The 26,344-nt window shown below is 51.5% G+C and overlaps 1 protein-coding gene across 1 annotated transcript; it reads right to left on the bottom strand.

Moving 5' to 3' along the window:
* Positions 1-52: 52 nt before the first annotated feature.
* On the bottom strand, positions 53-25,570 carry NOVA2 (NOVA alternative splicing regulator 2). The gene is made up of 4 exons (XM_022585315.3): positions 25,294-25,570; positions 16,425-16,568; positions 11,073-11,239; positions 53-1,176 (listed from the first exon to the last, which is right to left on the bottom strand). The coding sequence occupies exons 1-4, from the start codon at positions 25,568-25,570 to the stop codon at positions 94-96; spliced, it is 1,671 nt and encodes a 556-aa protein (XP_022441023.2). The 3' UTR covers positions 53-93.
* Positions 25,571-26,344: the final 774 nt, after the last annotated feature.

The following is a 26,344-nucleotide window of genomic DNA, read 5'->3' as shown; positions in this document are numbered from 1 at the left end:
TCAGGAGTTGGGGGGCAGGGGAGGGGGGAGAAGGAGGGGGAGGGGGAGGAAAAGGAGGGACAGGGAGCCGGGTGGGAGCACACACCACTGGCCTCATCCCACTTTCTGGGGGTTTGAGGCCCTCACTCCCTGCTCGTAGGTGACCCGCTGGCTGATGAGGTATTGAGCGGCTTGCGTGGCCGCGGGGCTGCCGGTGATGGTGACCCGCCGGTTCCGCGTGCCTGGCAGGAACTCTCCCTTCTTGGAGATCTGGATGCGGGCGCCTGTCAGCTCCTGGTACTCCACCAACGTCTTGCCCCCCTTGCCCAGGATGGCTCCCACCAGGTTCTCAGGCACCGCAATCTCCACCAGCTCCTTGGCGCTCTCAGCCGCCAACTTCTCCGCCGTCAGGAAGCCCCCAGCCGCCCCCGCTGCGGCTGCCGCGGCCACCAGCGGGCCACCCCCTCCGCCCGCCCCGCCGCCCGCCCCGGCCCCGAGGTAGCCGTTGGCGGCCGCGGCCAAGGCGAAGGACCCCAGGGCTCCAGGTGGCGGGGGTGGGGGTGGAGCAGCTCCGCCCGCTGGCCCGGCCCCTGCTTCCCCGGCGTAGGATGCCAGGAGATTGGCGGCGGCGGCAGCGGCAGGGTTGGCACCGGCGGCCACAGCGGCCAGGACCCCAGAGGCTGCGGCCGAGTTGAGGCCCAGGCCGAGGGAGTTGGTGTTGTAGCCGTAACTGGCCAGCGTGTTAAGCGCCGTGCTGATGGCCAGCAGGTCGGTGCCCGAGAAGGCAGGCAGGGCGGCAGGAAAGGCTCCCACGCCCGCCAACCCCGCCGGGCCCAGCAGGCCAGAGGCGGCAGCGGCCGAGGCGGCGGCAGCGGCGGGCAGCACATCCGCGGGGCTGGCGTACGGCGAGCCGGTGGGGTTGGAGTTGGCCACAGGGCCAGCCACGTTGGCGTAGCTGATATTCAGGCAGCTGCTGCTCTGGGGATCTTCCTGTACCTTCTGCACGATGGCGCTCACGGCCTTGTGCACCTGCTCCGGTTCGCCGCTGACCGTCACCACGCGCTCCTGCAGGTTGATGCCCTCCGGCTTCTGGGACAGCTGCACCCAAGCACCCGACTGTTCCATCACGGCTTTCACTGTCGCGCCCCCCTTGCCTATGATCAGGCCCGCCGTGCTGTTGGGGACGATCAGCTTGGCCTGCGTGGGGAGCCAGAGGGAGGGTCTTTAGGGGGGTAATCGGACACTGAAAGGCAACGTTAGTCTAAGACTGGCCATCTCAAGTCATTTCCCACCCCTGCTCTCAAATGTCCAGAATCAGGCCCAGCACGCCCCCTTGATATGCACCAGTATGATTCTACTGGTTAGAAATATTGAAATATTTCCATATTCATTGGTAAAAAAAAAGGAGCTAGTACTCCATCTCTCCTCAGTAGCCTCTCAGCCACCCTGTTCCTGGGACCCCTGGGACCTCCCTTCCATCCGGCACCTAGAAGCTGAAAGACTAACCCAGTGGGAGCCCTCCAGGACCTCTCTCCAATCTTGCACTGGTGCCCATGTCCTTCTATATCATTAAGTACTCCGATTCCCAGCCCCAGAAAAGGCATCATTAGTCTCACTTTGCAGATGAGCCACTTGAGGCCTAAGAGGTGAAGGGACTTGCCCCAAGGTCACCCAGACAGCGAAGGAACTGAAATCCAGCCTCGTGGATTCCTGCTCCATTGTGCTTTCCACCCTATGACGTGGTCACTTCGCTTAAGCTCTTCATTGTTGTTATGAGCTGAATTGCTGTCCCCTCCCACCCCAATTCACATGTTGAAGTCATAACCCCTAATACCTCAGAATATGATTGTATATGGAGATAGGGTATTTAAAGAGGCATTTAAGGTTAAGTGAGGTCATTAGGGTGGACCCTAATCCAATACGGTTGGTGTCCTTATAAGAAGAAGAGATTAGGACACAGACACACACAGGGGGAGGACCATGTGAAGACAGAGAGGGGGAGCTCCCTGGTGGCCTAGTGGTTAGGATTCCAGGCTTTCACTGCCGTGGCCCAGGTTCAATCGCTGGTCAGGGAACTGAGATCTTGCAAGCTGTGTGGCGCGGGCCCCCTGCCCCGCAAAAAAAAGACAGAGAGACAATGGCTATCTACAAGCCAAGGACAGAGGCCTCAGAAGAAACCAGCACTGCCGATGCCTTGAGTTCAGATTTCTAGCCTCCAGAATTGTGAGACAATGAGTTTCTGTTGTTTAAGCCACCCAGTTCGTGGTACTTTGTTTTGACAGCTCTAGCAATCTAATACAGTTGTCTTATCTGCAAAATGATGATAAAAAAAGCTTACATCAGAGAAGATGGAGAAAATTGGTCACTTACATATGAGGGTCCCCCTTCTCAGTTGTAGAGCAGCCCATCCTTTGCAGCTACAAATCGGATCATTTTTTAATAATTTATTTATTTTTTATTTTTGGCTGCTTTGGGTCCTCGTCGCTGTGTGCGGGTTTTCTTTTAGTTGCGGTGAGCGGGGGCTACTCTTCGTTGCGGTGCGTGGGCTTCTCATTGCCGTGACTTCTCTTGTTGCGGAGCACGGGCTCTAGGTGCGCGGGCTTCAGTAGTTGTGGCACGTGGGCGCAGTAGTTGTGGCATGCAGACTGTAGAGTGCAGGCTCAGCAGTTGTGGTTCACGGGCTTAGCTGTTCCGTGGCATGTGGGATCTTCCCGGACCAGGGCTCGAACCCATGTCCCCTGCATTGGCAGGCGGATTCTTAACCACTGCGCCACCAGGGAAGCCCCCGTATCAATCCTGAGTCCAGTGGGGATATTTCAAAACCAAACATCTCCTTTCACATCTCCAAGTGCATTTTTACACACAAATTCCTCCTCAATCCTTCTCACGTCCCCTCAGACCTGTGGATTCTACCCTCTGAAGCTTTCATCTCTGCCTCTCCTTTCCACCCCCAAGCCAGATCCTGGGGGTGTTAGGAAAATTGTGGGAGCGGTTTTGGTTGTCTGCAATAACTGGGGACAGATGCGGGCATGCAGTGGGCAGGGTCAGGGATGTTTGCACCCCATAATGTGAGTCAGTTCCTCACAATGAAGAACAGTCCCAGGTCCTGTACGACTTTTGAATGTCCCCCTGGACATTCATGTTGGTGAGAAGTCTGTTTATAAATCTCGCAGCCAGAACTGAGCCCCATGATACATGTTAAGTACCAAGTAGTTTTTTCTTTTGCACGGTTTTAAGATCTACTGAAATTTCCAGGGATGTAACTATTGGTAAATCAAGGGAAGATTGTACTTTATTTTGTTCTGAATTTTACCAAGAGTCGTTCATCATTTTAGAAAACCATGACATCATGCAAGCTATTATATATAGAATGGATAAACAAAAAGGTCCTCCTGTATAGCACAGGGCACTATATTCAATATCCTGTCATAAACCATAATGGAAAAGAATACAAAAGGGAATGTATATATATGTATAACTGAATCACTTTGCTGTACAGCAGAAATTAACACAACACTGTAAATCAACTATACTTCAATTAAAAAAAAGAAAACCATGACATAGGAGTAATGCCTGTATCATTTAAGTCTCCAATACTACGCTCTGTCTCACTCAGGCCACGTCAGGCGTGAGCAGCTGACTGTTTCATTATTTATTTCTACTGTGGCCCTGGCTGAGTATTTACATATTAAAATTCACCTTATTTTATAACAAATAACCTTCCTTTCATCTCTCCTTTATTTGAAAGTCTTATGGGATATAGAAAATGTCCATCCGTACAATGGAATATTATTTGGTAATCAATTTAAATGAAATGAAGGACTGATGCATGCTACAACATGGATGAGCCTAGAAAATATTATGCTGCATGAACGAAGTAAGTTACAACAGACCACATATTGTATAATTCCATTTCTGTGCATGTTCAGAATAGTCAAATCTATAGAGACAAAGTAGATTAGTGGTGGCTGAGGGCTGGGGTGGGGAGAGCTGGGAGGACTGAGGGGTGATAGCTAAGGGGATCAAGGTTTCCTTTTGAGGAAATGAAATGTTCTAAAATTGATTGCGGTGATGGATGCCGGACTCTGAATATAATAAAGCCGTTGAACTGCACACTTTAAATGGGTCAAATGTATTTATGTGAATTATATCTCAATAAAACTGTTAAAAATCTAATAGGGCTTCCCTGGTGGTGCAGTGGTTAAGAATCCGCCTGCCAATGCAGGGGACAACAGGTTCGAACCCTGGTCCGGGACGATCCCACATGCCACGGAGCACCTAAGCCCGTGCGCCACAACTACTGAGCCTGAGCTCTAGAGCCCGCGAGCCACAACTACTGAGCCTGCGTGCCACAACTACTGAGCCCGTGTGCCACAACTACTGAGCCCGCGTGCCACAACTACTGAAGCCCACGCACCTAGCGCCCGTGCTCCCCAATGAGAAGCCCCCGCTCGCCGCAACTAGAGAAAGCCTGTGCAGCAACGAAGACCCAACGCAGCCAAAAATAAATAAATAAATTTTAAAAAATCTTATAGATTTTTTAAAAAATAAATTTATTTTGGGCTTCCCTGGTGGCGCAGTGGTTGAGAGTCCGCCTGCCAATGCAGGGGACACGGGTTCGTGCCCCGGTCCGGGAAGATCCCACATGCCGCGGAGCAGCTGGGCTCGTGAGCCACGGCTGCTGAGCCTGCGCGTCCGGAGCCTGTGCTCCTCAACGGGAGAGGCCACAACAGTGAGAGGCCCGCGTACCGCAAAAAAAAAAAAAAAAAAAATTATTTTTATTTATTTATTTATTTATTTATGTCTGCGTTGGGTCTTCGTTGCTGCGCGCGGGCTTTCTCTACTCTTCCTTGCGATGCGCGGGCTTCTCATTGCGGTGGCTTCTCTTGTTGTGGAGCACAGGCTCTAGGCGCGTGGGCTTCAGTAGTTGTGGCACGCGGGCTTCAGTAGTTGTGGCTCACGAGCTCTAGAGCGTAGGCTCAGTAGTTGTGGCACACGGGCTTAGTTGCACCACGGCATGTGGGATCTTCCCGGACCAGGGATCAAACCCGTGTACCCTGCATTGGCAGGCGGATTCTTAACTACTGTGCCATCAAGGAAGCCCCAGATATGTTTTTTATTTATACAAATAGACATATTATATATATAATTTCAGAGAGTAAAGTGGGCATAGGAAAATATTTGTAGGAGAAAGGGGACATTGGCTCCCTTCAAACAGGCAAACAGGGCTGAGAACCACTGCTCTGACATGCTCTGTTCCCTGTTGATCTCTCTGACTTCACTCTCCCCTCCCTCTTGCTGGCTCCACTGCAGACACACCAGACTCCCTGCTGTTCCTCCAACTTGCCAAGCTCTGCCCAGACTCAGGGACTTTGCACCTGCTGTTCCCTCACCTGGAATGCTTTTCCCCAGAAAAGACGGCTCGCCCCTCTCTTCATTCATTGCACAAATGCACCTCCCCAGAAGGGCCTTCCCTGACCACCTGATTATCAAAGCTTGTCTGTGTTTATTTTACATCTCCAGCATGGATACCTCCAGACTCATAACTGCTAACCTCACATCTCTAGTATGATGCTGAGTGGACACCTCAAACTTAAAATCTCATCTTCCTCCTCAAATGTGTTTCTGCCATGGTGTTCCTCATTTCAGCACATGGAAATGCATCCTTCCACTACTCAGTCCCAACCCTTAGAAGTCCTCTCTTTCCTTTACACTCAGCATCCAATCAGCAATTCTGTTGGCTCTACCTTCAAAACTATATCCTAGGCTATGCTAGATTAAAAGAGATTAAGGAGGTATAACAACCAAATGCAACGCATGAACATTAACTGAATCTTTAATAAAAATACTTTATAGATATAAAAGATATTTTGGGGTAATCTGAATATGGACTTTTTATTAAATAATATGAATTCAGTGTTAATTTTTATAGGTGTGATAATAGTAATATAATAACATAGGAGACTGTCCTTGTTCTTGGGAGATATATACTGAAGTATTTAGAGGTGAAGAGTCATGAGATCTACAACTTATTTTCAAATAGATCAACAAAAAAACCCCAAAAAAACAACGTGTGTGTGTGTGTGTGTGTGTGTGTGTGTGTGTGTAGAGATAAAACATGTGTTAACAATTGGTGAATCTAAGTGCAGTGTATAGGGAGTTCATTGTAACGTTCTTTAAACATTTTCCAAATAAAAAGTTAAGAGAGGGGGCCTCCCTGCTGGCGCAGTGGTTAAGAGTCCGCCTGCCGATGCAGGGGACACGGGTTCGTTCCCCGGTCCGGGAAGATCCCACATGCCACGGAGCGGCTGGGCCCGTGAGCCATGGCCGCTGAGCCTGCGCGTCCGGAGCCTGTGCTCCTCAATGGGAGAGGCCACAACAGTGAGAGGCCCGCGTACCGCAAAAAAAAAAAAAAAAAAAAAGTTAACAGAAAAAAAGGCCCCAATACTTCCTTTCCTTTTTCTCTGTCTTTTCTTCATAATACTTTTCACTCTGACATCCTATACATTTTATTTATTTACTTATTTTCTGATTCTCCAGGAAGAATTTTAAGATCCACAAGGGTAGAGATTTGTGTCTGTATTGTTTACTGCTGGGTTCTCAGTGCCTAGAGGAATGCCTGGCACATACTCAGCCAAGAGTGGGTGAATGAATGGCTGGATGAAAGAATGGATGATGAAATGCCCAAAGGACCAAGCAGGAATGGGACTGGGTGTAGGCAGCCAGGTGCATCTCACCTGGTGGTGGTGGTCTGTGTGTGTGTGTGTGATATTCAAATTCAGCCTGATATGAGTTTTACAGATTAACTGGCAATTCTGACTTGTAAAATGTGAAGCGGCCTAGTTTTTAAATGTTGGTAACCACTTCAAAACGTCTAAGAACCACTGTGTAGCAGTCAGACCACCAGTCTGCAGCCCGTTGCAAACAAACCCCTGAAAAGCTGCCCTGGACTCTGGAGGCACCTGCTCGGGTTCAGATCCTGGCTCCACCACTGATTCTGGGCAAGGGACCTAATCTTTTGGAAACTCAGTTTTCTCTTCCATAAAATGGAGACATTCATACCTCTTCCATAGGATTACTGTGAGGTCTAATAGAGATCATGCATGAAATGATGAGCTTGAAATTCAAGCATGGCCACAATTAGCCAGAACTGAGTATGGCTGCCCTCCAGATGACATATAGTGCCTATCTCTGCCAGGTTACACCAGACTACCTCCCCTCAGTCATGTTTCTGCTTGGTCCCCATGGGCATGTCATCACCCATTCATTCAAACAAGCAACATTTGCTGAGCACCTACTATGTGCCAAGCACTGGATGCCATGAGAGCAGGCAATTAATATGTGCCCATAGTAGGTACACATGAAATGGTTGTTGTCATTGTTATCCCCATGGGCGGACCTGGATTTAAATCCCACATCTGTGGTACAGCCACTTTGGAAAACAGTCTGGCGGTTCTTCAAAAAGTTAAACGTAGATTTATCATATGACCTACAAATTCCACCCTAGGTATATATCCAAGAGAACTGAAAACATACATCCACACATATGTTCATTAGCAGCATTATTCATAATAGCTAAAAAGTAGAAACACCCCAAATTTCTATCAACTGATGAACAGACAAAATGTGGTATATCCATACAGTGAAATATTATTTGGCCATAAAAAGGAATGAAGTTTTGTTATATGCTACAGTATGGATGAATCTTTTTTTTAATTTTTTTTTTGGCCACATCATGTGGCTTGTGGGGATCTAAGTTCCCTGACCAGGGACTGAGCCCGTGCCCTCGGCAGTGAAAGTGTGGAGTCCTAACCATTGGACCGCCAGGGAATTCCCAGTATGGATGAATCTTGAAGACATTATGCTAAGGGAAAGAAGCCAGACTCAAAATGCCACAGAAATATCATTCAATCTATATAAACTATTCAGAATAGGGAAATCCATAGACACTAAAAGTAGATTAATGGTGGGAAGGGGCTGGGGCAGAGGCACTGGGGGAATGGAAAATCACTGTTAATGGCTATGGGGCATTTTTTGGGGTGGTAAAAATGTTTTAGAATTACATAGTGGTGATCAATGCACAACCTTGTGAATATACTGAAACCACTGAATTACACACTGTAAAATGGTGAACTTTACAGTATGTGAATTATATCTCAATACAGCTGTTATTTTAAAGAAATCATTGGAGAAAAAGAAGTCTGACAAGTCAAGGGGATAGAACAGAAAAATGTACAAAACCAGGCCTAAGGGTAAAGAGGTATTTAGTATGTGATACAGCATTTCAGAGCAATGGGGGAAGGATGGAACCTTTTCATCCAAGGAACTGTGTTCGCCAAGAAACCGTGAAAGCAAATGCCTTCACCTCTCTGTGCTTCCGTTTCCTCATCTCTGACATTGACATAACCACAGCTACTCTATACAATTATTGAGAATATTCAATGACTAAAATGATCCCTTAGTGCCTGGCACATGGGAAGCCCTCAGAAAACAGTAGCTGCCATCATGATAGGCCCAGATTGCAAGACCACAGCATCTTAGATCTGCACGGGCAGTTCTATGGAATCTTGGATGTTAGAACAGTAGACTGTTAGAATAATACAGGTCTAGAATCTTGGAATCACAGAGCCATAGAATTGTAGGTGTCTTAGAGCCAGAAAGACCTCAGAGACCATCTGCCTCAGAGGTTTGCAAGTCTGGAGATTTAAAAATAATAATAAATAACAACAACAATAACAGCAGTGGCCGCTAACAGTGCTTACCACGTGCCAGGCACTTTTTAAAATACTTCCATATAGTAACTAACTGAATTTTAGCAACAACCCTATAAGGTAGGTACTGTTATTATCACACTTTATAGATTGGGAAACGGAGGCACGGAGAGGTTAAGTAACTTGCCTAAGGTCACACAGATAGTGACCAGTAGAGCCAGGATCTGATCCCAGGCCAGAGTCCATGTTCAGATCCCCACGCCTTCTCCCCAGAAACTCTGATTCAGCGGCTCCAGGCCACGACTCAGGAATCTGTGTTTTAAGCTACCCAGATGACTCAGATACCAGCCAGGGCTGAGAATCGCCGGTCTAGCCCAGAGGTGGCAAACTGGTGACGCTCAGCCCATAGCCGGCCCACAGCCACACAGTGTTTTCAAAACTGAGCCAACCTTGAAAAATCAGTTGATTTAAAATATTTTTGACTTCTCTGGAAAAATGGGGAAGATGTAATACTCTGTCCCCATTCCCAAATGGCAAGAATCAAGTGAAGGTGAATAGCAGCTGCCCCCTTTAGGGATGGCATGATATCTCTATGTTGAGTCCAAGGTCCTCAATCCTTTATGTTCCCTTTCCGAATCCTGGAGGCATTTCCATTTATAATCCCTGGCTCGGCCCAGCTTCCCCACTGTAAAGAAAGGGAAACTGAGGCATACAGAAGGGAAAAAGACACAGAGCAACACAGCAAGTCCAAGGCAGAAAGGGAATAGACCTGCCTCCTGACTCAAAAATCCCATAATAACGACAACGGCGAACATGTTTTGAGAACTTTCTATACATTAGGCATGCATGGTAAGTGCTTTTCAAATGTTAATGAACACTAGCCACCACCCTTAAGTGGGTACCATAATAAATCTCATTTTACATGGAGAAATCAAGTCACCTGCTCAAGGTCACACAGGTAAGAAGCATCAGAGGAAAATTCAACTCAACATCTGATTCCAGAGCCTGAGCCTTCAGCCATTATCTCTCGCATTCTTTGGAGCCCCGGAGTAATAAGGCAGAGGAAGAAGTCCTGGTTCTGTAACCTTTCGACTCCGCTATTTCAGACTTCCCGTGGCTTAGGTGGTGGAGAGGGAGGCTCAAGCACAGACGGTGCTGACCCCATTTCCCCTGCAACATGTACAAACTCTTGATGAACCCTGAGCCCCTAGTGGCCACGACCAAGGCGGAGGGAAGAGGCAATATCCTCGCCTCCCTGTAAACTGTGGGTAAGCTGTGGCCTGCTGGTGGAAAGGGATTTGGGAGAGGCCTGGCAGGGCGCGAGGAGCAGAGATGCTTCAGCACCAAGGACAGCAGCCGCGCTCCAAGCCCCAAGCCCGCAGTCTTTGCGGGGAACGCTCCGCTCCGAAGCATTCTTCCAGAGCTTTCTGCCCACTGTTTCCCCACGAGCTCAGAGAAACTTAGACCCGTGGTCTCCCCCACCTCAGGGCAAAAAGAATTCCCAGGAATTCCAGCTTCCTTTTACCGAGGCCCTCTCTCTTGTCTTTGCTTTTAGGCAGACTTTAAGGAACCCTCACAAGTGGCCTGTCCGCCTGCCCGGGTCATGGTGTGCACATGTATACGGGAGCGGGGAAGGGGAGAGAAAACGGGGAGTTTGCTGCAGCCAACCCCGTGCTCTCTTCCTCCTTGGCCTTCTATGCAGTCAGGACCGTGCTGCCAGGGGCTTTGCAGCAAGCCCACCTGCCCGGTGTGCATGGTGGTCTTGGCAACGCGAGGGGCCCAGGAAGCGATCGGTCAGCTCCTTGCCACTCCCCTACACCACGGCTTCCAGGTAACTGAGGCAACAGAGAGGCTCTGCCCTTCTCCTTCCATCCCTCCTTGAGAGGGCTGTGTAGGAGAGGGACCCGCCCCCGCCCAATGGAACATCTTCTCTCCAAAATGGTGGCTACTCCTGTTCAGTCATTAATGGAGAGAGGGAGTACCGGAGGCTGCTTCTAAAATTTTCTGCCTATGGATGGGGGTGTCGCTGAGGTTACTTCCGGTGAGAACAGGAAGTGGGAAGCGGGTGGTTTTGAGAGACAATGGGAAGATGTGGAAGAGAGAAGAGGATCTGGAGAATCCTAGGAAGGAGGAATAAGTAAGGGGGTCTGGGTCAGATTCTCCCAGGCCTTCACTCTCTCTCTGAATCAAATCACTCTAAGAGGTCTGGAGTCCTTAGGCTGACTCTCTAACAATAATACTAACCACTGCCACGTATCTGACTGGTAAATGTTTTATAGCCATTATCCCATTGAACCCCCATCACAATCCAGTGACGTGGAAGAAGTGTTTTCTCTCAAACCCCACCAGCTTTACAGAGACTCAGCCTCTGCCCCTGCTAACCTGCTTGGCTCTGTCAGGATTCATTGTGGTTTGGGGTTGAAGGATATTGACCACCTCGGGCTTGGTCATCGCTTGTGGGATTTCTCGGACCTTCTCGGCAATAAAGCTGTGCACAGCATTCAAGGCCTCTGCCGTGCCCTGTACCAGGCATACTCGCTCTGTGGTTCCTGTTGAGCAAAGAAGAGAGAGGGCACACTCATCAGACAGGAAGGGGAGCATTCCTCAGAGACAGGCCCCATTTAATGGACGGAGAAGACTGAGGTCCAGAGAGTGGACCTCACTGGCCCCAGGTCACTTGATAAGCCTGGGCAAGCTGGCATGGGCTCCCAGACCATGATGGGTAGCTGGGAGAATGAGAGGAATCCCTGTTTTATTATCTGCACTTCCTCTCCCTCCCTTAAAACCACCCCAGGGGATGGAAGAATGATGCTTAAGTACTTTGCTATGCCCACAGCAGCCCTGGGCAAGGGAGACGGGGCTCAGCTGCCTCTTCCCAGTCCTTGCCGGCTCTCTCGGTTGCTTTGGCAACCATTCACTCACTCCCCCCTCCCCACCTTCTAGAAGCCGAGAGCTCAGGCCTGCAACGGTTGCCACAGTAACTGGAACCCCCTTATCGGTGTGGCTGGCTGGGTCCTCAGCCCACCCCCAGGGGGACTAGGGATGAGGCCCCGTTGCCATGGCAACCCCTGAAAGCCTGCAGCAACGGCCTCTGGGCTTTTGGAGAGGATGGGGAAGGGCTGGGGGATGGGGGAGACAGCAGAGAGGCCTGAGTGCCTGCCTGGACCCACCAGATGGAGGGCTGAGGGGTGGGGGAGGGCAAGGCTGTGAAGAGGGGAGAGCAGAGTGGGGCAAAGGCAACTCATGGAAGAGTGGAGACAGGGGGATGGAGAAAGCAGGGTGAGGTGGGTGCCTTTGCTGGCGATTCTCCAGATATTGGCTGTGGTTCTGACCTGGGCATCCTTACTATGTGTATTGGGGGTGGGCAGCAGGGAGAGGAGACACTAATTCTGGGTGATGCTGGGATATATGTGTATGGGAGAGAGACTCTGGGTAACACTGACTGACCAGCGTGAGTACATCTGTGAGGCTGTTTGGGTGAGTGGTGTGTGTGTGCATGTGTATACTTGGGCAGGACTGGCTCAATTATCTTTACGTGTGTGTGTGTGCATGTGTGTGTGTAAAAGAAAAAGCAGGAGAGACAGAGATACAAAAAGACTCTGTGACATAGTGATTCCAGTAAAGACGTTTGTGTACTCTTGTGTGGGGGGAAAGACTTTGGGTGTCGCTGTGACGTTTGAGGTTATGTACACTATTTGTGAGACTTGAGCTGGGTGTGCCCAAGGGTTTGAGAGTAAGAAACAAAGAATCCCAGGAAGTGGCATTGAGGCTGTACGATGAATGTATAGCACTTGGAGATTGTATGACTCTGTGTGTGTGTGTGTGTGTGTGTGTGTGTGTGTGTAAGGGAAAGAGATATCCAGACACCCCTAGGTGTTCAAAAGACTACTTGGATGAGTGGTATGTGGAATGCACATATATGTGTAAGGGTGCGTGTATAGGAAACAGGCAAGACTCTGTGACTGATGTGTGTGAACATGAGGAAGAGAAAGAGACCAACAGGCAGACCCAGGGGTCAGTATGTAAGACTGTTTGGAGGACTGATGTATTCGTGTGTGTCTGAGTGTCTGAATTACAGACAGACAAAGACGACTCCACCAAGCCTGGCCGGGGTGAAGCTGTGAGCGCCTGGCTGATTTGGACGTATTAGGTGTGTGGGGTGTGTGTGTGTGTGTCTCTTCCTGGGTGGGAATCTCTCTGCAGGACCAGTTAACTCCCTGGGTCTGTAAAAGGTCCTGAGTGTGCTCCAGGCTCCGTGTGCCTGTGTGTCTGGGACACTTGGGGGTGAGTGTCTGGTGTCCTGTGGGCATTCCAGTGTGGCATGCTAGTGTTACCACCCTGACCCCTTGCTTGCTATCTCTCAGCCCCGCAAGCGAGTCTCGCCATGTGTCTGAGTGTCACTGTCTTGGGTCACCGGGGTAGTTGACATCCCCCATCTCCTTTGGGCCGCTGCTCCTCGCTCGTACTCCCCTCCACCCCAGAACAATGGCTTGGTCTGAGCCAAGCGTGAGTCAGCGTGCAGGCTGCCTCCGTCTGGGTGTAAATAGGAAAGGGTGTGGGTCAGGGTGGGAACTAGGGGGTGGGGTGGCCCCAGGGAGAGCCTGACTGAAGTGGCCCAGCTCTCCATCTCTGGGAGGCTTCCTTCCAGCTCAGGGAGTCTGTGATCTCACAGACTTGTAGTTCTTAACCAGGGTCCACAGGGGCTTTGGGGGACTCAGTTTAACCCTGAAAGAATATCTAATAATAACAGCTGGTGCTTACATAACACCAATCGCCAGGCATCGTTCTAAGCACTTTATATGTATTTGTTCACTTTAGTACATGAGGCAGGCAATATTATTATTCTTCATTTACTGCTAAGGACACTAAGGCACAGAGGTCTGGGATTTGTCCAAGTTCACTCAGCCAGTAGTGAAAGATCAGGGTTTTGAACCCAGGTGTCTGGCTTCAGAGTCTGGGCTTTTAACCATTGAGCCATCCTGTGCTAAATGTGGGGTGGGTGGAGTGTGTGTGTGTGTGTGGTGGGGAGAGGCATACAATGATTGCAATTCTGCTTTTGTATTTTTGATGGTAAAAAAGAATATGTATGAATTTATTAAGTAGTCACTTAAGATTTTGCACTTGGCTGCAGAGATGTTATAAATCAGTAAAAAAATTTAAAAAGTGTATGTGTCCGTTTTTCTTCTGGGGCTAGGGTCCAGGGCTTCAGGCGGCTCCTCAAAATCAGGAGGAGTTTTAGAATCACTAGAATGTCTGGTGAGCTACACAGAAGACTGTGTGGCTTTGGGCAGGTACCTGCCTCTTCTGGGTCTAAGTTTCTCCATGTATGACCGGGAAGGATTGAATCTGGGGCTTGGGGTTTCTGTATCAAGGAGGGGACACCCTTTGTGTGTTCTACCCCTCCCTTTGGGTAAAGGCCAGGTAGGTTTTTGTTTCATGGAGTAGACACATCAGTGTGTGTGTGTGAGAGAGAGAGACAGAACCAACTAGGCCCAGAGGACCCTTTCAATGTCTCTATTATCAGTTTTTACCTGTCCTTTCACCAGCCACACTGAACAAACTAACCCCCACCCCCAGCCTTTGAACATGCTCTTTCATCTCCCTGGAGCACCCTTCACTGCTGCTTACCTAGCTCACTCTTATTATTCTGGCCTCCTCCTCCAGGAAGCCCTTCCTAATCTCCTCAGGCTGGGTCGGGTGCCCTGTCTGGGCTCCCTCCATCCTCTGGGTTTCCCTGTCCCAGCTCTGACCATTCTAGGTCATCAATGGTGTTCGGTTTATCTCCCCCACTGGGATGTGAGATCCGGGAGGGCTAGGCTGGGGTGCCTCAGTCACTGCTTGTGTCCCCATCTCGGTCCGGTATGGTGCTGGCATAGAGAAGATGCTCAGAGAATATATGTTGAATGAATGAATGAAAGGTATCAGCCAGGAGCAGAGGAACACATGCTTGAGCAGTAGCATCTCCATTTCTTACGTTCCTGTGGGTCCTGGGAAGTCCTAGGGACAGGACCAGGATGTAGGGAGCTGTGTACTGCATCTCTGAGCCAGGAGCTAGTATATGCTGTATGATCTGGAAGTTCCAATTTGGGGGTGGGGAGCGGGGCTGGCTGCACATCCAGGGGCTGGGGAGAGACGCTGGCTCACGTTGCTTGTTTGAACAGTGTTCAGCCCAGGAGAGAGACAATGACTGTCCCATCCTCTGGGGTTCTAGGCTGCCTGGCCAGTGGGATGTGTCACTGAGTTGAGAGGGAATGACATGTGTTATGTCACAGAATGTGATCCAGGGGCAAGGAACCAAGTGTCCTTGGATGAAAGTCCCAAGCAGAGGTCTCATCCGTATCTTGTGGGCTAGGGGAGTGAGGAGGAAAACTGGGCCAGGGAGGAAGAGAAAAGGGGGTTGTGCCAGGTTCCCTGGACTGTTCTCTAAACCTCTTGCCAAAGCTGCTTAGTTAGATGGGAGGCAGGGGGGTGGAGGGAGGAGAGAGAGAGAGAAAGAGACACACACAGAGAGAGAGAGAGAGAGAGAGAGAGAGAGAGAGAGAGAGTGGGAGAATATGAATTTGTCCTGACCCTCGGCTCCAGCTCTGGTGTTTGACCTAAAAAATCCAAGGGGATTAAGGATGAACTAGAACCAGTGCTGGACCAGAGATGCAGTTCAGGGGGCCTTCCCTGGATTCCTAGATGTCAAAACTCAGGCATAGGTCTTGGGAGGGATATATGAAGGGGTGAGAGATATTGAGGGAGATTATAGAGAGTGGAGGGGCCTGGAAAAATTTATGATTGAAGGAAGGGAGATAGAGCTGGAGGAGAGGCAGAAAAGGGGCTGATTTTGGAGAGAGGGGAAGAAAAAAAAGACGAGGGAGCTGAGACTTAGGAGAAAAAGAGAAACATAAAGGGAGAGATGGGCAAGCAGGGGCAGAAAGAAATGAGGGGCAATGCCGGCAAAGAATGACCCCATTGAGAGGCGCTACCAACTACTGGTTGAATGGGTGACTGAACAGAGAGAGTTGGGAGAGGAAGACAGAGAAAAATGTGAGAATAAGAGAAGTGGGGGAAAAGGAAAATATGGGGAGAGAGATGGGAAGACAGAAAGGGAAGGGAAGAAGAGGGGAGGAAGAGGAAAAAGCCAAGACAGACAGACTGGCTGGGAGGCTAAGAGAACAGAGATGGGGGATGTCCAAACAGAACCAGAGAGACAGAGCAGAAAGCAGAGCAGGAGGAGACAGAGAGAAGCCGATGGGAATGGAGCCTAAGGGAACAAGAGATGGGAAAGTCAGAAACAGGATGAGAGACACATAAAGAATGACACAGATGGAAAACCAGAGCGACTCAGATTGGGGCAAGATGGGGTGACAGAGAAATCCAAAGGGAAAGAGTCTATGTAACATGCATGGCTGGCCCCCCAAGCCCTGAGGGACACCCTAACACCTGCCTCCTTGGCCCCCCCCACCAGCTCCTCCAACTGACCCAAAGGGGCAGGTGTGTGGGAAGGGGCACATCTGCCAGCACATCATGCAAATGAGCTCATGAATATGCAGCAGCCCCATTGTCTTGCCCTGCCCCCACCCCCATCTGCTCAGGCCTGGCCCCTGGGGCCGAGGGCAGCTCTGTCCCCTTAGGGGGAGGGGAGGCCCCCTACCACTCTCACTGCCCCTAGGGCAGCCCTTCCCCCTCCTAGAGGGCCCAGGTGGGAGGGATGGGAGGCCGGAGGAAGAGGGCTGGGCTGGGGCTCACCCGGATAGAAGTCTTTGGACTTGGAGAGCTTGATGGTAGCTCCCGTCTCCTTCTGCAGCTGCACGATGGTCTGCCCGCCCTTGCCAATGATGGAGCCCGCCGCGTAGCTGGGGATCAGCACCTTCAGGAAGTATTCGCCTTCCTCTGCAGGGGCACACAGAGGGGACGGGAGTCAGGGGAGAAGGCTCTTCACCTTTGGACGGTACCTCCAGGGAGGCACTGGCATGGGCTGGGCTAGGAAACCACTGGGATCACAGCAACACAGAGAAGCAATGACCAAGAGAATAGCAGTAGGAAAATAAAACACGCCATGATCTTCATTCGCTCATTTATTCATTCATTCCGCAAATAATTCCTGAGCACCTGCTACGTGCTTGGCACCGTTCTAGTGAAACAGCCATGAAGAAAACAGACAAAGCTCCCTGATTTCGCAAATAAGGCAAATAAGGCCAAAAGAGTTTTGGTGATTCAGCCAAGAGCTCACACAGCTACACTCTTCTAGAGGGGGGAGACAGACAGTATGTTTTACGTTGTCGGATGGTGGTAAGTACTAAGAAAACAAAAAGAGGCAGGAAAGAGGAAGGGGAGTGTAGGTGCTACACTGTCAGATCCGATGGCCAGGAAAGCCTTCCCCAAGAATGCGGCATTCTTTGTTCATCAAACATTTCTATAGCACCCAATATGCGCTAGACTCTGTTCCAAGTAATTTACAAATACGAGTTTTTTTTCATTTTCACACTGAGGCTGAGGGAGGTACTTTAAAAAAAAACCCATTCTCCAGATAAGTAAACAAAGGTGAAGAAATTGCTCCCGTTCACATAGCTAGTAGGTGGCAGGGCTGAGATCTGAACCCCACCTGGCTCCAGAGTCCATGCTCTGAACCATTATGATACACTGTTTCCAGACAGTCGAGGAGGAAACAGAACTATGGGGCTATGTGGAGGAAGAGCAAGTGCAAAGGCCCTGGGATGGGGTTATGCCTGCGTTGTTTGAGTGAGAGAGAGGTGGCCAGTGTTGCTGGGGCTGAGTGAGAGAGGAGGAGAGTTAGAAGAAATGAGGGCTGAGAGGGTTGGAGGTAGTGGTGGAGTGTTCAGGCTTGTGGACCAAGGTGGTTTTTATTCCAAGTGAGATGAGAGCTACGGGAAGGCTCTGAGCAGAGGAGGGATGTGATCTGTCTTAGATTTTAAGAAGATCCCTCTGATGCTCATGAGGTGAGCAGACTGCGACAAGCATGGGTGGAAGAGCATGAGGCAACTGCAATGGTCCAGGCAGGAAGTGACGGTGGTCTGACTGGTGGAAGCAGCGAAGGGGGAGGGGAGAGGAGGGCTGGACTCCGGAGAGGTTCTAACACTCACTACTGAGCCAGTGCTCTGCTGAGTGCTTTGCCAGCGTGATCTCATCCATTCCTCACAACCGTCCACTGAGGTGGGTAGAATGAGCTCCATTTTTACATGAGGAGAAACTGAGGCACAGAGCGGTACAGAGCAGTGAAGGTACCGGCCCAAGGGCACCAAGACAGTGGCTGGGTTGAGATTCAAATGCAACTGATTCATTTTTCGCCCACCCATGCTTAACACTTTCCCCTGCTGGCAGCTAAAGACCAATGTGCTCCAGGACAGACTCAAAGACCTAGAGGTGGTGAAGTGGCACCAAGGACCCTTTATGGGGCTTTGGTCATTCTTTGTTATGGACCAGTTTTCTTGGTCACGTGTAAAGCCCTTTGTTAAAGCAGTCTCAAGGCAAGTGCCTAACCTTTCCCACCTTCTAACCAAACTGTCGCCCCTAGGGTAGACATTCGGGAACTTTCTGAGTCTAAGTTACTTTGTGATTTGGCCCCCGTCCACATTTCCAGCTGCAAACCCTCATCTTCCTCCAGGTGCACTAGACACATTTTCCTTTGTGTTCCTCAAACTTCCCTCCTCCCTCCCACCTCAGGGCCTTTGCACATTCTCTCTGCCTGGAACTCCCCTCCCTCAGTGAATCCCTCTTGTCCTTCAGGTCCCCCCTCAAATGTCCCTTCTTGGACTGGAACCCTGAGGAGGGGAAGGATCCCTCTGTCTCATGCCTTTGGAACGATGTACCACAGTCATCCAGTGTGGGCCACATCACTGAAGCTCACCCTTGTGTCCATGGACTCATGCAGCGCCCAGCGCTTGGTAGGCATGCAATAAACACTGGGAAAAGGAAGGGACGAGCCAGGCCATTTTGCTTCCAAAGCTTAAGGTCTTAGGCCATCATCCCCCACTGGTTTTTCAACTTTTTCTTTTAAGCAAAGGAAACCTATTTTCGATGTCTCCCGTGAAACTCCAACATCTAGAGCAGATAAAAGAGAAACTGCTCTGTTGAAAGTGGGGGCAGGGTGGGACTTCCCTGGCGGTCCAGTGGCTAAGACTCTGTGCTTCCACTGCAGGGGCCACGGGTTTGATCCCTGGTGGGGGAACTAAGATCCCGCATGCCTCACCGTGCGGCCAAAAATTTTAAAATTTAAAATAAAAGTGGGGGCAGGACTGGGGGTCTGGGAGTCATGCCCATCTCCACCTGGTCCCTTAAGATTGAAAGTTCTGGGTTCCCTGATGTGTGAAGATGGAGGTATGAGGGCGGGATGTGGCTTTGCAGGCATGGGGAGGGATCCAGAATTAAGGGGTTTCCTTTAGCCCAAGGCAATCCTCTTAAACTTGCCTAAGCAGACCACTAAGCCTATTAGGTAATTAGCCCCCCAGGGTGCCCTTCCATCAATCATCCTGGCACCCTCCTCCCCTCCAAATTACTTCCTTCCTTGGGCTCACAGAGGTGGCCCCTTGCCAGCCCTGCCCCTCAACCTGACAGAGTTGGGGGGTTAGTTCTCCACCTTTGGAAAGTTCAGAAAGATGGGAAGGTGCTCTCACTAGAACTCCATCCTCTTTCCTTCTTTGATTTCATTCCCCATCTTTTCTCCAGCCAGAGCCACTTCCCCAGCTTCCCTCTTGAAGATGGAAGGTAATCGTCTGCTCTGAAGAAAACTGGGGACGCCCCCCACTCCCCTCCTTCACATTTCCTCAGGTTTTGTCTGAGAATCTCCAAATGAAATGGCAGAAACAGCCCTAGACTGAGTGCAACTTTTGTCACTGATGGGTTGTGTGGCCTTGGGCGAGTCTCCTCACCTCTTTGGGCCTCTGTTTTCTCATCTGTAAAATGGGGACAGGAGAGCGCTAGTTCCTGGAGTTATTATCATTAATGAAATGCTAAACTGTAAAGTACTTAGGAGGGTCTCAGGCACACAGACCACTTGAGAAATGTCAGATATCATCATCATCGTTATTAATATTACCTATTTCACGAACACAGGTAAAATTCTTATCACAGTGTCTGGTACACAGTAAGTGCTCTATGTCAGAGAGACTTACTGGTAAATGGGGAAATGAGCCTCCAAGGTTTGGGGTTTTGTTAGGAAATAGGAGGAGGGGAGACCCCACTTCCTTCATCACCTTTCCCCAGGCTTCTCCCTGCTTTTTGGAGGAGGAATGTCTTCTCACTGATAGAAACAAGGCTCTGCTTCCACTCACCCTCCCAGCATCTCTGTAACTCTCTTCCCGAATTTGGCCCTTGTTGTATCCCTCTGTACTATTATTTCCTTGCTTCTTCTCTCCCTCTTCCCTCCCTCGTTCCAACAAATCCTTCCTGAGCATCTGCTACGTGCCAGGCCTTGTTTTAGATCCTGGGGACATAGCAGGGAACAAGACAGACAGTCCATGCCCTTTAAGTCCACTCCCTCTTAAAATGTAAATGCATCTATTTAAAGAGGACATTTAAAAAATCATTGCTAATAGTCCCAGTTTGAAGGGCTGGTTATATTTTTTTCTCCCAAAGCACACTGATATAAACTAAAAATGATCCTCCAAAAAAGTTTGTCCGTGGACCCCCTTAAACCACCTTGTTGGCGCTTGGCAGTCCTTATATCAGACTAGTGGAAGTTTGGAGGCCCCTCCTCAGAGGCCAGAGTCCTCCTCTCGCCTGTAGAAGCTCAGGATTCTAAGTCCCAGGAGTCCCCATAGTAGCCCACAGTCTGCTCTGGTTTTCTTCAGAATCTTTTGCATCTCCCACCGTGGGAAGCCCACCTCCCCCAGGAAGAAGCTAGGCCTTTATCTGCCAGCCTGCCTTGTAGCAAAGGGCAGACACGTGACCTCACCTCAGCTAAACCCGGACTCCCCAGACCTCACACATCCCACCCTGTTTGAAAAACCGAGGCTCTGCCTGTGAAAAAGTACTTCCTTCTACCAAAGCAAAATCTAGATGCCAGAACTTTCCACCCACCCACCCTTCCCTTCACTTTTCCTTTGGGGTCCAGGCAGCTCCCTCTACACAGGACAGCAAATGAAGACGCCAACTTCAGCGCTCCGGGTTCCCCTCTGCTGTGATTTCAATATTTCCACCTTGGGATCAAGCTGCCTTTCCACTTTCTAGTCATTTTGAGTCTCTGGTCCCCCCTTCCCTTTTGTGCCCACCCTCCTCAGGAATGCTTATAAAAGTTTCCAAAAAGTAACCAATATTCCCCTACCTCCACAAATAATGTTAACCTACCCAGAAGATTTGGGGTGCTATGGGAAGAGTGGCACTTTATACAGAGTTGATCCCGAAAGGTGGCTCCGATCTGGGAGACAGGGCAGAATTGGATGCGGCAGAGGTGTTGTTCTGGTGACAGTATATTTCAGGGGGAACCAACGTTGGGGTGTTGTACTCGTGGTTCCTGCTCTTGTCTGGGGGTCGGGGGTGGAAGCATCGGTGTGTCCTGTGGAGGTATGAGGAGGCTGGGGTTGGATGTGCGTGAGGATGTCGCTGGCGGAAGACAAGATGGCAGGGGTGTGGTTGGGAGTGGGACCCCTGTGGAGGGATGGGATGTTGGCTGGGTGACACCTTTCTGTGAGTGACGGTGTTGCCTGTCCATGTGAGAAATGTAATACAACTGTCTTTGAGTTGTGACATTGTCTCCAAGTGAGAGAGAGGTGGATGGGATATGATTTCCTTGGGGCGAATCACCACTGGATGGTAAATCAGGAATGTGACATTCTCAGTAGCAATAATAATGATGATGATAATAATAATAATAATAATAGCTATTGTTTATTGAGTGCTTACTATCTGCCAGGCCTGATGCCGTGAGCTTCACATACAATCTCACTGAACCCACACAACAGCCTGGAGCGGTAGAGGTGCATCTTACAGTACCCATTTTCCAGATGAGAACACTGAGGCTCAGAGCAGTGAAAGAACTCACCCGAGGGTCCCACACCAAGCACATGACAGTGATGAGATGAACCCTGGAAGCTCTCATTCTAGGGCTCTTAACCTTGGTGATACTGACTTTGTGTTAACGATCGAGGATCTTGGGAGCAAGGCCTGGCTGCTGTAAGCTACATTTGGGGTGTGAGGTGTGTGTGTGCGGTGGGGAGTTGCTGTTTCTGTATATATGGGGCTGACAGAGGTGGGAATACAGTCAGGAGTATGGGGGCCATTCTAGTAGCACCTTAAGAGTTACATCTGTAGGAATTCCCTGGCGGTCCAGTGGTTAGGTCTGAGCGCTTTCACTGGTCAGGGAACTAAGATCCCGCAAGCCACACGGTGTGGCCAAAGAAAGAAAAAGAGGTATCGTCTGTACTCAAGGGAGACACTCTGTTACTGTGCCACCAGACTGGGATTATTTGTTTCTCCACTGAGTTCCCAACTGGAGTTTCCATCCAACCTCTTCATTCAAGCCCTCCTGTCCTTAGCGCCTCGTCTCCTTCCCAACGGTGTCTGCCTGCCAGTTACAGTGCCCAAAAGCCAGTTTTAACAGCCACCATCTCCTCTATCAGCCCCTAGGCTGGCACCACGGGTAGGAGCCAATCTGCCGAGGCTGGCACGACTTGCTGTGACACCCTAGAAAGTCCCTTACCCCTCTGAGCCTTGGTTTGCTTGCCTGAAAATGGGCTTCACTATAGAGTCTACCCATGCAATGGAGCCAGCCTCCTGAGTTCAAATCCTGGCTCTGCCTCTTATTAGCTGACTGACCTTGGGCAAGTTAATTAACCTCTCTGTGCCTCAGTGTGTCACCTGTAAGATGGGTAACATAATCAGATTGTAAGGATTATTAAATGATTGGTCCGTGCCCAGTGTTTTCCCTAATACTTTTGGTGCACTGTGGCACCATAACTGTCAGCCACTGTTATAATTTATTATTATTATTTATTTATTATTATTAGTATCACATCAGAGAATGTTGGGAGAATTAAATGAAATATTGCATGTAAGGCAGTAAGCAAGAATACTGGTAGCTGCTGTCATCTGTAACTATTGTTATTTCCCCATTTGGCAGATGGTGACGCTGAAGCTCAGAAAAGGCGTGAGGTTGACCCAGTGTCCCACAGACATGAAAATATTATTGGAAGGAGCCGTCAATTTTGGGATGAAAGTCCTGGACAGTTGCCCAGCCCTGGCCCTGAGGGTTTCTGCAAATGGAGGACTGTCCTTTCACATCTCTGGGCCTCAGTTTCCCCTGGGAAGAGTCTGGAGGAGAGGGTCCCTAAGGGCTCACCCTAGTTTCCCCACAGCTGAAGGAGGCAGGATGCACAGTGGCTGAGCACATGAGCTCTGGAGCCAGGCAGCCCAGGGCTGGAGAGATCCCAGCTTCCCCACTATGAGCTGTGTGAGTTCGGGCTAGTGGCTTCATTTCGCTAAGCCTCAGTTTTCCTCGTCTGAAAAAGCAGCTCAAATCATCTCCCCCAGGGTTGTACTGGGAAATTAACCCGTATCTCAGAGCCTGACTCGTAGTAGGTGCCAAACACTTGGACCTGACCGTCCTGGCAGCATCACAGTTAGGTGGTGCTGCTGTGCTCTGAGTGCTCAGATTTTGAGCATCTCAGCCTCTTTAAGAGAAGGATGAGCCCTCCTCCCCTCCCCCCCAGCAGGGGTGGGGCTGGACCTCCAGGCTGGGTTCAGGGACCGCCTGGGTACCCGACCCTTCCTAGGGCTGGGAATGGCAGTGAGGCAGGAAGGAGGCAAGGATGTGGCAGGGACACATTCATGTGTGTGCTGGGGGTGGGGGAGCAGGAAGAAGGACAGGAAACTCCCTCCCACCCCTCCCCCAACTTCCCTTTCCTCCAATTTCTGCTGGACACCCTCACAGGCAGCCAGGGGTTCCCCATTTCCTATCGCACCTGGCCAGGGGTGGCAGGGGGCTGGGACGGGAGGAAGAGATGGCTCCTGTACATCCAAGGAGAGGAGGTGGGAGGTCCCCACCCCACCCACTACAATGCCCGAGGCCATCCCTTTCCCATCCGGAGGAAAAGGCCAGAGGAAGCGGAGATTTTGGCCAAGGTGACCGCTGGGAAGGGCTTGTCTGTTCTGGGGTCTCCCTCCTTCCAGGGAGCTAATGGGCTGGGCTCTGAGTCCCCTGACAAACCCTACCTCACGGGTAGACATACACCTAGAGTTCCCAGCTTGGCTTTTATTCTCTGGTACACATACCTCTTCACACACACACAGTGAGGGTCCCTCTTGTCTTACACACACACCCCTTCTGTGTTGTCAAACATGCAGCCATCACACACACACACACACACACACACACAATCATCCCCACACCAACCATTTCACACACAACCCCTTGTTACACATATACACACACTTGGGTGTCACACACACACCTTCCCTTTTCCCACCCCCCTGGGTGTCACATGCACACGTTCCTGCACCCTGTCACATGGGTCCCCATCCTTCCCTTTCCTTGTTACACACCCTCATGAATTTCACCACAGAGCCCCAGTCTCTCCCCTGTCATACACCCACCTTCCCTTGTTGCACACACCCCCTCTGATGTCACCATTGCACACCTCCGTGTGTCACACCCAGCCACAGCCTCTCTGGAGTCACGCCCACACTCTTTTCTTGTCATATACCCACACCAGCTTCTCCTGGTCCCACCCCACCCGGGACACGCCTGTGTCACACACACTGAACTGCCATCCTCTGATCCACACAGCCTCTCATGGCTCACACCCAGAGCCGGCCCATTCGGCAGCCCACACACACCTCCTTGCATGTCACACACACCTTCTCACTCATGTGTCACACTCTGCCACAGTCCCCTCTGGAGTGACATGCACGCACTTGTCACATATACCCCTAAGGGGGTCTCAAACACGGAGCCCAGCCCCTCTCACCCTCTCATCTCTTACACACACACACACACACACCCTCCTTCCTGTCATATCCATGATCCCTAATGTCACACATCCAGGCCTTACAGGGCTCACACGCACACACGAACACACACACACACCTGTCCCAGCCACACATTCTCTCACTGAGCTTTACACACCCACCCTTTCCTCCATGTCACCCAACACACCCACCTAGCTTGTCCCCACGCAAAATCCCGCCCATGGCCCACACATGCCTCCCTCCGGGACAACCCTTGCTCAGGACATCCCCAGGGAGGGAGGCTGGGAAGCTCCGGGTCCACAGGCCTCCTCAGCTCCTTCCCCTCCCCCCGCCAGGACACGCCAGCCCGGGAACACCCCTGCCCCGAAAGGGTCACATCACACACCCCTCAAGGACACAGAGACACCCGATCGGAGGCACCCACGCCCCCCATCCTTTGCGCGCCCCCAAGGACACTTACCACCCCCTCCCCCCCCAAGTCCTCTCAACGCAGACAAAGCTCCCAGCCCAGGGCCGCGGCGAGAGGGGGAAGGGGTCCTGTTCCCTCCCCAATTCCCCTGTCCGTTCCCCAGTCTAGGGAGGGGCGCCCTTCCCCTCCCCAGAGCCCTTGCACCTGCCATTTGGGGGGGAGGAGGCTGGAGAAAGGCGCGGCCCCCTGCCCGCTCCCCCACCCGGAGCCGCAGCCCTTTCTCACCTCCCGTGTTGCTGCGCTTGGTGCAGACCACCTCGGGGGGCGTTTCGAGGGGCCTTTTGCGGGAATCCGGGGCCTCGGGCTCCATGGGGGGGGCCTGGGGCGGCGGCTGCTGCTGCTGCGGCGGCTGCGGCGGCGGCGGCGGCGGCTGCTGTGGCGGCGGCGACGGCTGCTGGGGAGGCTGGGGTTGCGGCGGCGGCGGCGGCGGGGGCGGCGGCGGCTGCGGGGCCGCGGAGGCCGTGAAGAGGCCGTGCACCGCGCCGGCGGCCATCATCCTCATGGTGGGGGGGGCGGGGGGACGGGGGAGAGGGAGGGGGAGGGAAGGGGATGTGGGAGGGGGAGGGGGCGGTGGCGGAGGGATGGGGGAGGGGGAACCCCGGAGAGGGGAGGAGGGAGGGAGCTGCTTCTGGGGGGCTGACAGAGCCTGGAGAGCGGATGTGAGCGGGACGGGAAGGAAAAAGGGGTCTCGGATAGGGCCCAGAGAGAACTGAGGGGTGGGGTCTCTCTCAAGATTACGGAGGCCGGGGGACTGGCCGCGCCACTGTGGGGGACGGGACCCCCTTCTTTGCTCCCCGGGGCAGAGGGCCTAGCCCCCCAGACCCTGCCCGGGGCGGGGGGCCGGAGGAACGGGGCCGGAGATGGGAGGCGGAGGCGGCCGCTAGTGGGGACCCGGGGGGTGGCGAGCGCGGGCGGCAGCGGTGGCTGGGCTGGCGGTGGCTGCTGGCCCGAGCATCTTCTTCCCGGAGGCTCCCACAGCGGCCTGGCCCCTCCCACCCGCGCAAGGTCACGCCCATGCAGGTCAGGGCCACGCCCTTCGACGCCCCATTGGCCTGTCCTTGAATCCTGGACCACGCCCCCAGAGTTGACTACGCCCCTCCCCGCAGCTACGCGAGGGACCAGGCTCTCCCAGGCTGCAATAAGGACCCTGGGCTCCTCCACAGTTTCCCCACCCCTCGCCTGTAATGAGCGTTTATTGAACAAGTACTTACCATGTGCCAGGTCCGGTTCTAAGTAAGCACGTCACAAACATTATCACATTTAATTCCTAGAGCAA

This window comes from Delphinapterus leucas, chromosome 20 (genome assembly GCF_059928025.1).
Source record: "Delphinapterus leucas isolate spDelLeu-1000000601 "Yukka" chromosome 20, BTC_Dleu_Yukka2, whole genome shotgun sequence".
NCBI classification, from domain to species: domain Eukaryota; kingdom Metazoa; phylum Chordata; class Mammalia; order Artiodactyla; family Monodontidae; genus Delphinapterus; species Delphinapterus leucas.
The sequence above is the reverse complement of the archived record's forward strand: the minus strand, read 5'-3'. Positions and strand labels throughout refer to the sequence as shown.

What these genes read in the sequence shown, in the direction of transcription:
- NOVA2 (XM_022585315.3), bottom strand. Translation starts at nt 25,570, where the DNA reads ATGAGGATGATGGCCGCCGGCGCGGTGCACGGCCTCTTCACGGCCTCC. An exon ending in CAAGCGCAGCAACACGGGAG is followed by an intron (nt 16,569 to 25,293) that starts GTGAGAAAGGGC and finishes GTGCCCCTGCAG; the next exon opens with AGGAAGGCGAATACTTCCTG. An exon ending in ATCCTGACAGAGCCAAGCAG is followed by an intron (nt 1,177 to 11,072) that starts GTTAGCAGGGGC and finishes CTCCCCACGCAG; the next exon opens with GCCAAGCTGATCGTCCCCAA.